The following is a 9,476-nucleotide window of genomic DNA, read 5'->3' as shown; positions in this document are numbered from 1 at the left end:
AACTATTTGAGAGGAGCCTGTGTGCTCTTGTGCTCTGTGATATCACTCATCTGCAGTAGATCCACCAACAAGCTGCCTGTGAAGCCCTGTGTGTGGGCTCTTCTGCTGCTGCTCCTGCTCTTCTCCTGCTTTTCTTGCTTCTTTTCCTTCCAGCTAAACCTTTTTTTTCCCCCCTATTGGCAAAGAGGATTGTTGTTGTTGTTACCCTCATCATCATCACTGGTGGACTGCAGCCTTCTGAGGAGAACATGTCTTCTTTAACCAACAACACCAAAACTGGGTTTTCTGTCAAGGACATTTTAGATTTGCCTGATACCAATGATGAAGAAGGATCCATTACTGAAGGGGCTGACGAAGATACAGAAGAGTCTCAGCCCCCCAAAAAAGCTGGGGTGTTAAGTCAGAGCACCCTAGAAGCTGTGCAAGGTCTGCCCCTGAAAAACCCCTTCTATGACAATAGCGATAATCCTTATACACGGTGGCTGGCTACTACTGAGACCATCCAGTATTCCTGTAAGTACCTGCTATGGAGTCTAATTCTACTGTAGGGTCAGTTATTATTGATCAGAAAAGGGGGTTAATATCAAAAGGAAAATATATAATGTATCCACAGATAATATTCTATATTAAAGACCCTCCCCTGATCAGGATGCCAGTCCTGGGGATCTCTGCTATGTCTTCAGGATCCAGATGAAACACAGATAAACGATCCCTGCACTTTCTCCATACAGAGAGATCTTTGTGCAGAAAATTTGGAAGATCAGTCTTTTTGGCAGGAAAATAAAATGTCTACACGAGGCTAAGGCTATGCTCCTCAATGAAGGGATTGTTGATTATTCTTTAAAAATCAATTCACGTATCTTGGATGAAAATAGCCCCCTGTAGTCACTGAGAGAGCAACTCCTGAAGGACCCCATCATTTACAAGCTCTTCATATTTTACAAAACTAGAAAGTATGGATCCTCTGGATGTAGCAGAAAGGTCAACGAGGGAGACCATCCAGATCCTTTACTTGGGGGGAAATATTTATGGCCATAAACTAATAGGAGCATAAACTAAATTGTATATGGTAAAATAGACATGGATGAGTATACCTGAATAGGTACATACATAGATAGGTTGCAGATAGATAGATATTAGATAGATAGATAGATAGATAGATAGATAGATAGATAGATGGATAGACATAGATATTAGATAGATAATAGATAGATTATAAATACATAATATTTAATATATTTTTATGTTACAAAAATGCTTTCTACAGTGCATATAAATAATATAAAGATTATATATATATATATATATAATTTTTATATTATGTGGTAAGTTATAAATTATATATGTATATGTGTGTCTCTCTCTTTATATATATATATATATACACATGCCCATATTTCTATCTATATATCTGTCTGCCAATCTATATCTAAATGTCCATATCTATCTATCTATCTATCTAAATGTCCATATATATCTGTCTGTCTATCTATATCTAAATGTCCATATATATCTGTCTATCTATCTATCTATCTATCTATCTATCTATCTATATTAGATTAGATTTTTTTTAATTACATTTTTTGCTGCTGACAACCCCCCAGTCATTTCCCCTGTCTTGGACTTTCTGCAGTACATGGCTTTGCATCGACCAATTCCCAACAAGACTCGTCACCCAAATCCCCAGAACCCTCAGCTGATGAATCCCCAGACAACGACAAGGAAACATCCAGCAGTGCAGACTCTGGGAAGAAAAGGAAAAGACGGGTCCTTTTCTCCAAGGCACAGACTTATGAACTAGAGAGAAGGTTCAGGCAGCAGAGGTACCTGTCAGCACCAGAGAGAGAGCACTTGGCCAGCCTGATCCGCCTCACCCCCACCCAGGTGAAGATCTGGTTCCAGAACCACAGGTACAAGATGAAGAGGGCACGGGCAGAGAAAGGTATGGAAGTCACCCCTCTTCCCTCACCTAGACGGGTGGCAGTACCAGTCTTAGTCAGAGATGGTAAACCATGCCACACACTGAAAGCTCAGGACTTAGCAGCCACTTTTCCAGCTGGCATCCCTTTCTCAGCATATAGTGCCCAGTCATTACAGCATATGCAGTATAATGCCCAGTACAGCTCTGCCAGTAACCCCCAGTACCCCACAGCTCATCACCTGGTGCAAGCCCAACAGTGGACTTGGTGAACTTTTATTTTCAAAGACTGATGCACTGCAAAATGGTGAAAAAAGACTGTTGGGTAAAATAAGAAACATTATTATTATTATATTATAATAATTATTATTATTATTATTGATTGTTTTATTTTTTTTATTTTATTTTTTTATGGGAGGTCAGATCACCTTGGAAAAAAAAAAATCTGGTACTATTGTGCTCCATGTTTACAAAATTCCTCAATGACAGTAAACCTGCCTACCTACAAGAAAAAAAACATTTCTGCTTTTTGTGATTTTTTTTAAATCCTTATTTTTGTAAAGTATGTTTGTGTGCTGTAGAGATGTTGTCAGTCGTACATAAAGCAAGTGGAATCACTTTAAAATAGAGAGAATTTTATTTCCTCCTTTTATAGGAAACTTTAAATATTTATGGACATGTAAAAAATCCGACCAACTAATTAGATTTTTTATTTTTTTTTTGTAAATATTTGTGGTTATTGTTGTCACCAGGAACCTTCAGGGCGTTTTTATGCAATTATTCCCAAAACACAACGCAGAACACAATAATAATAATAATAATAATAATGATAAAACATACATGTCCAAGTTATTGACGTAGAAATATGCATCTGATTACCTATGATTTAAAAGAAAGGAGGGGAAAAAAAAGAAACCGGGAAAAAAAAAACTTCTGCCTCCTTGGGAGATTTTCACTTTTTATAAGAATTTTAATAAAATGATGTGTTAAAAAATAAATAAGGTGTGCTTGAATTTTGTGGCTAGGGTATAATACATTGGTTGTACCATCTGCTAATTTGCTAAATATACATATATCATTTATATATATATATATATATATATATATATATATATATATATATATATATATTTGTGTGACTATTAATTGTTTATTATATTGACATTTTAATTGCTATTATTAGATAATTATTATGCTATTTATTATATCATTCTATGCAAATTATTATTTTTATTATTCTCACAGGTTCTTTCATAGCCATAGCATAGCAAGGCGGGTGTCTATTTCAAGCGCATATGTTCACAGCCAGCACAGTGTAGGCAATGGCTCTATACAATCCAGGGCTGAGGAGTGACTTGAAACTCATTTTCTGGAGATGTTATTTTAGTTCTATGTGTTTGCCTGGTTGCCATTGCTCTATTTGTCTATGTTAAGAGGCAGCAGAGGTAAAGTAAGGTAGCACAAGAAATAAACCCCACTCACTTCAGCAGCAAAGAGACCCTTCAGTCTCTTAACAGCTCTCCTGTCCTTTGACTGCTTTATAAAGTGAGAGCAAGTCTTGTTATTGTAGCTGCTTAAATTTGCTTTTCTAGGGAATACAGTTGTGTCCTTGTTGTCTTTTAGTCGATATTAAGGCTCCCGAGTTTCTGCAGTGACAATGATGACTATTCCTGGCAATGGATTTAATAGCTGCATGTAAAAGTCATCTCTTCTTACTATAGAAAAGTAAATATTGTGGATAATTAGCATGGATGGATAGATAGATAGATAGATAGATAGATAGATAGATAGATAGATAGATAGATAGATAGATAGATAGATATGAGATATATAAAATGAGATATGAAATAGATGGATAATTGATAAATAATAGACAGACAGACAGACAGATATTACATCAATAAAGATAGATATAAGATATATAAAGAGAGAAATGTGAGATAGATAGATTTGCCTATCAAACTGCAGTACTTTTATACAATACATGCATGCAGATTATACATAAAATTAGGTGACAAGTCTCAAATACACAAGGCACTATTATTTTTAATCTCCTTGATTATGAGTTTATTAACTAATTGTAAAATATAATCGGATTTAAATGTACACAATTAACCCTTAACTACTAGATAAAGCTTAGGTATTTTGTAACCAGGTTTTAGACTGTGCACAGCAATTAATGTGGATAATTTCATATAATTGAATTTCATAGATAAGGCTTTACACAGCTATTTTGAGCAATAGACATTCACAATATTATAAACGAATTACTAACACTATATTATATACTAGAAGAAATGTACTTTATTATATTAAAAAAAATCTAAATATATATTGATGTATTTATATATATATTGAAAAGATGCAACACATACTAGTCTGTATGGAGTTGTTTGCAGTTTCCTGTGTAGTATAGGAATACAATAATCCCAGTAATTTGGAGCTTGTACCTGAGTCAATAAAAGCAGTGAATGCGTGTGTGGCCATAACCCCTCTGGCCCTAAATTTCCCCCTCTAATAGGGCAGTTTGGGCAGTCTATCTTTGAACAATATACAGTAGACATTACACAGCAACACAATAAGAAAGGCTGGTAGTTGAGGATGTAAGAGGCGTGCATATTAACAAGGCCCCTGTGAAAGAGACCCAGGGGGACAGAGCACAGAGAGATAGCAGTGATTTCTCTCTCTTTTTTGCCTCCTCTATTCTTCTTCTTCTTGTGGTTGCAGCTATTGAATGGGTTTATCAGGAGCAGTGCATCCCAGAGTCAGGGAGAACTGTCCTAGGGGTTTTGTTCTGCCTGTCAGTTGGCTCCATTGTGATCCAACTTGTACACTCTGTATTCCATATGGACAGCTGGGCTGAGGGAGGGCAGAGAGACATTCTCACAAAACCCAAATTGTGTCCAGCATTGAAAACCAGCATTGTTGTCTGTGAAAGGAAGACGAATTAAAAATTCGTGCTATATTTATTGGTGTGGAAGAAGAACCACAGAGAGAAGAACAGGCCCCATTTTTTAATTTGTCCTGGCCCCTGACAAGTTTTGTCTGTCATTCAACAGGAAATTAGAGGCCAGGCCATAAAATAAAATGACACTCTAGGCAGACATCATCCAGTAATAATACTTTCTTCAGCCTGGGAAATCATGAATGTCCATTGCTTAGAAGCTGTCCTCCATACTACATCATATAACCTTGTGGTGCAAGTCTTTATCAACCCATCTGACCCATTGTATCCATGTCTTCCTTTTTAGTGAGGGCACAAGTGTCGAAGACAATTTGGGACCCACTGTACCTAAGATTTGTGACTTTAGATGCACCTGCTGGCACCTGTAATCGCTTTAGTCTGTTACATATTAACACAAGTGTTGGGAAAATCGATATAAACCTACAATAATGGACAAGACCAGAAGGGATTCTGCATGTTTCACACACATAGGAGTAGAAAAGAGCAAAGGAAAAAAAAATAATAATCTGGACATTATAATTAATTGAATATTGACATTGACTGGCGGATACAAAGTCTCTTGTATAGATGAACATTTATTTCAATGCTTCAATTGTGCAGTGTCCTTCACCAGACAAGAGGACTGGCATGTAAAGGAACTCATTGTGATAAAGGTGAAGAAATGTCTACCTGCTGACCCAGCTTTATCTAAAGTTGATTAGGCCATATTTAGGGTTAGAGGAAATTGGAAGTTGGTTTTGAAGGCTAAAGAGGCTAATGCAATATTGAGACATTGACATTGAAATTGGATATACTGTGTTCAGGGCCTGTCTGAGCTGCAAAGCCAAGTTTTCTGGGGGGGGGGGGGGGGGGAGTGGATTTGATTTCCTATACTGTTTGGAGATCAGTCATGAATGAAGCTAGCAGGACTTAAAGCCTGAGCTCTGCTCTCTACCTATTGACCATTAGGCTTACACCCCAGCTAGTAAGATGGATCTTCTGAGCTGCTCAAGAGGGTGTTCATGGAGAAGCTGATGATTCAATATTTACCAGGACATTTCTCAGAGGTGTTCATGAGGGACAATTACCAAAGTGGTAAAACAAAAGCTTACCCTTAAGGGAGATTCAGGACATAGTGGGGGGAGGCATTAACCCTGTGGCTGACTGTGAGTTACAGGACATCGGCATGGCACATAATAATCAATATGATTCCTTATTATTTTATTACTGGTGCTATCATTATTATTATTATTATTATTATTATTATTATTATTATTATTGAGTGTGTATATTCTCCGGTCACAATATAGTGTATGGTGTGGTGTGAGTCTGGTACATATCAAATAGAAAATCATATGTAAATATTATATTTAACCTTTCAATTAATTTGCCTTCTTGTCCTGAATTATTTCCTTGTATTTAATAGAACTAGCAGATCTGTGTGTGTATAAATACAATATATGCACACACAGAAAAAGAGAGAGAGAAATATATATATGTGTGTATGTATATATATATATATATATATATATATATATATATATATATTCCTCTATCTCTATATATTTTACATTATTTATTAACTACTAGCCATGACCTAGCAGGGGCACCCAGTCACCCAGTCTGCATTTTGTGCCAATCATACCCTGTATGGCTTCCTGTTTCCTATGATATTACTGTTTGCAGTTTTGCAGGAAATATGCTCTTATGACTTTTAGAGGAGCAGGCACACAATGACACTTTTGTCCAAGCCTATATATCATCTCTGTATCCCATTGAACAGCCAAATATAGCCCCATCTCCAAAATGCTCTTCAGTCCTCGCTATCTCCGAAAGGAAGCAATCTAGTTTTATTGCTTTTTAAGGCTTTGTTTTGGGTCAACATTATTAATAAGATAGCCAGATGTAATCGGGTTGGCCAGTAAAACAAAATCCAACCTGTTTTAAACAAAACGTCACCTTTTCGCCACCAGGGGTCAGCAGAGCTCTTCACAAGAACATCTTCTGAAGCTGAATCCCCCTGACATAAAGCCTTTAATTTTGCACAGAACAAATGTTTGCCTAAAAAATCCTTTTTAATATCCACAGTACTAACAAAGCAGGGCTGAACTAGGATTATTAATTAGAAGGTAAATGGATAAATGGATGGATAGATAGATAGATAGATAGATAGATAGATAGATAATAGATAAAAAAAACTATTATTGATGTTAGTATTATATTTATTACTTTAATTGGAATAATAATAACACTACTAATTATTATTATTATTATTATTATTATTATTAATCTTTGACATGTGAAGTCTTTTCTTTCAAGACACAACCCTCTTAGAATCGTCAACATCACTGACATGGTTCATATACATTTATTTTCAAACTGAAGGTCATTGCTTTCATTTCTGTATGTTATTTGTGTGTAAGAGATATTAGGGAGTCCCTGTATATGTAACATGTTCTCTATGACAGTGGGTGTATAATACATATTACTGCAGAGCTCCCTGCGCCTGGTCCCAGAGAATAAAATCCATGTGGTTATTATATAGTCCTTTACTGTGCTGTTTATATGTGCACTCAAAAATGGCCTAGATAACACTAGATCGGTAGATAGATAGATAGATAGATAGATAGATAATAGATAGATAGATAATAGATGATAGATAGATAGATAGATAATAGATATGAGATAGATAGATAGATAGATAGATAGATAGATAGATAGATAGATAGATGATGGATAGATATCTATCTATTATCTATCTATCTCATATCTATTATCTATCTATGTATCTTTCTATCTATCTATGATCTGTATATCTACCTATCTATCTATTATCTATCTATCTATCCAGTATCTATCTATGATCTATCTATCTATCTATCTATCTCATATCTATTATCTATCTATGTATCTATCTATCTATCTATCTATCTATCTCATATCTATTATCTATCTATGTATCTATCTATCTATCTATCTATCTATCTATCCAGTATCTATCTATGATCTATCTATCTATCTATCTATCTATCTATCTATCTATCTATCTATCTATCTATCTCTCTCATATCTATCTATTATCTATCTATCTATCTATCTATCTATTATCTATCTATTATCTATCTATCTATCTATCTATCTCATATCTATTATCTATCTATTATCTATCTATCCATCATCTATCTATCTATCTATCTCTCTCATATCTATCTATCTATCTATCTATCTATCTATCTCATAGATAGATAATAGATATTAGATAGATAAATAATAGATAGATTTTTAAATGGTTATTATATAGTGCTTTATTGCACTTTTTTATAAGTGTATTTCAATAAAACCTAGATAACAAGATAGATGGATAAAAAGATCGATAGATAGATGATAGACATAGATAGATAAATAGACAGATTAAATAGTTAATATTAGTGATTTAGCGCCCTGATATAAAACCTAGATAACAAAAGGTATAGAAAAATAGATGATTAATAGATAGATGATTAATAGATAGATGATTAATAGATAGATAAATATATAATAGATAGATAAATAGATGATATATAGATAATAGATAGATAATAGATAAATAAATAGATGATTAATAGATAGATAGATAGATAGATAGATAGATAGATAGATAGATAGATAGATAGATAGACAGACAGGTAATAGTTTACATTTAGTTTCAGGCTTGGAAGTTGCAGGTGGATAATGTTATCATTCCTGGGGGATTCAGTCGGCAGATACTTATCTCTCAGCAGTTATTGCTTGGAAATCGCTGAATTTCTTTTCTCTGTAATCTGTAAAACCTCATCTTTCCTTTGTAGGGATTACATTAAATAAAGGTATATTGTACACGGGTCTTCGTGGAAAGAAGGAAATTCAGTACAAATGTGGCAGGGCGAGCATCTGGCCTCCAGGGGTCGCAGTAGGATAAGAAATACAATCCCCATTATCCTGTTTGTGTTGCCTTCATCATCTACACAGCACTCGGTCAGAACGCTCTGCTTTCCGCAGACAAATCAGCGGCACTTACAGCCTGTGGCCACCAGGTGGCGTGTGGATCTCCCACTGGTGGCTTCTCAGCAATTAACGGTTGTGCATTGAGGACAGGACACGTGATGTAAAGATCAGTCACTGAAATAGGCCAAATGCCAGTGTGAGACTAAGGCTACATTCACAGACTGTATGTGTTTTGCGGATCTGCAAAACACAGATAGCGGCCAGCGTGCATTCCGCAATTTGTGGACCGCACATGGCCGTCACTCTCTAAATGCCTATTCTTGTCCGCAATTGCAGACAAGAATAGGACATGCTCTATATTTTTTGCGGGGCTGTTGGACAGAACAACGGATGCGGACAGCACACAGCAAATGCGGTCCGCAATACGGCAACAGGCAGCACACGTTCGTGTGCAGGAGGCCTTACAAACAGAAATTCTGGAGTTTCTATGCGTTTATATAATAATGAGGCACAGGCTTCATCATAAATTAAATGTCTCCTGAAGCAGTTCATGCACCTGGCGCAGATTTCAGCCATTACATAGGGCTCATGCACACGAACATATTTTCTTTCTGTGTTTCTGTTCCGTTTTTTTTGTGGACCGTATGCGGA

General features: G+C 35.7%; 1 protein-coding gene across 1 annotated transcript; it reads left to right on the top strand.

Moving 5' to 3' along the window:
* Window positions 1-248: 248 nt before the first annotated feature.
* Window positions 249-2,190, top strand: NKX2-2 (NK2 homeobox 2). Its single transcript, XM_040430168.1, has 2 exons — window positions 249-513; window positions 1,634-2,190. Exons 1-2 carry the CDS (start codon window positions 249-251, stop codon window positions 2,188-2,190), a joined length of 822 nt encoding a protein of 273 aa, XP_040286102.1.
* Window positions 2,191-9,476: the final 7,286 nt, after the last annotated feature.

This window comes from Bufo bufo, chromosome 4, assembly GCF_905171765.1.
Source record: "Bufo bufo chromosome 4, aBufBuf1.1, whole genome shotgun sequence".
Classification (NCBI taxonomy): domain Eukaryota; kingdom Metazoa; phylum Chordata; class Amphibia; order Anura; family Bufonidae; genus Bufo; species Bufo bufo.
Note: the sequence above shows the minus strand (reverse complement) of the source record. Positions and strands in the feature narration are given on the sequence as shown.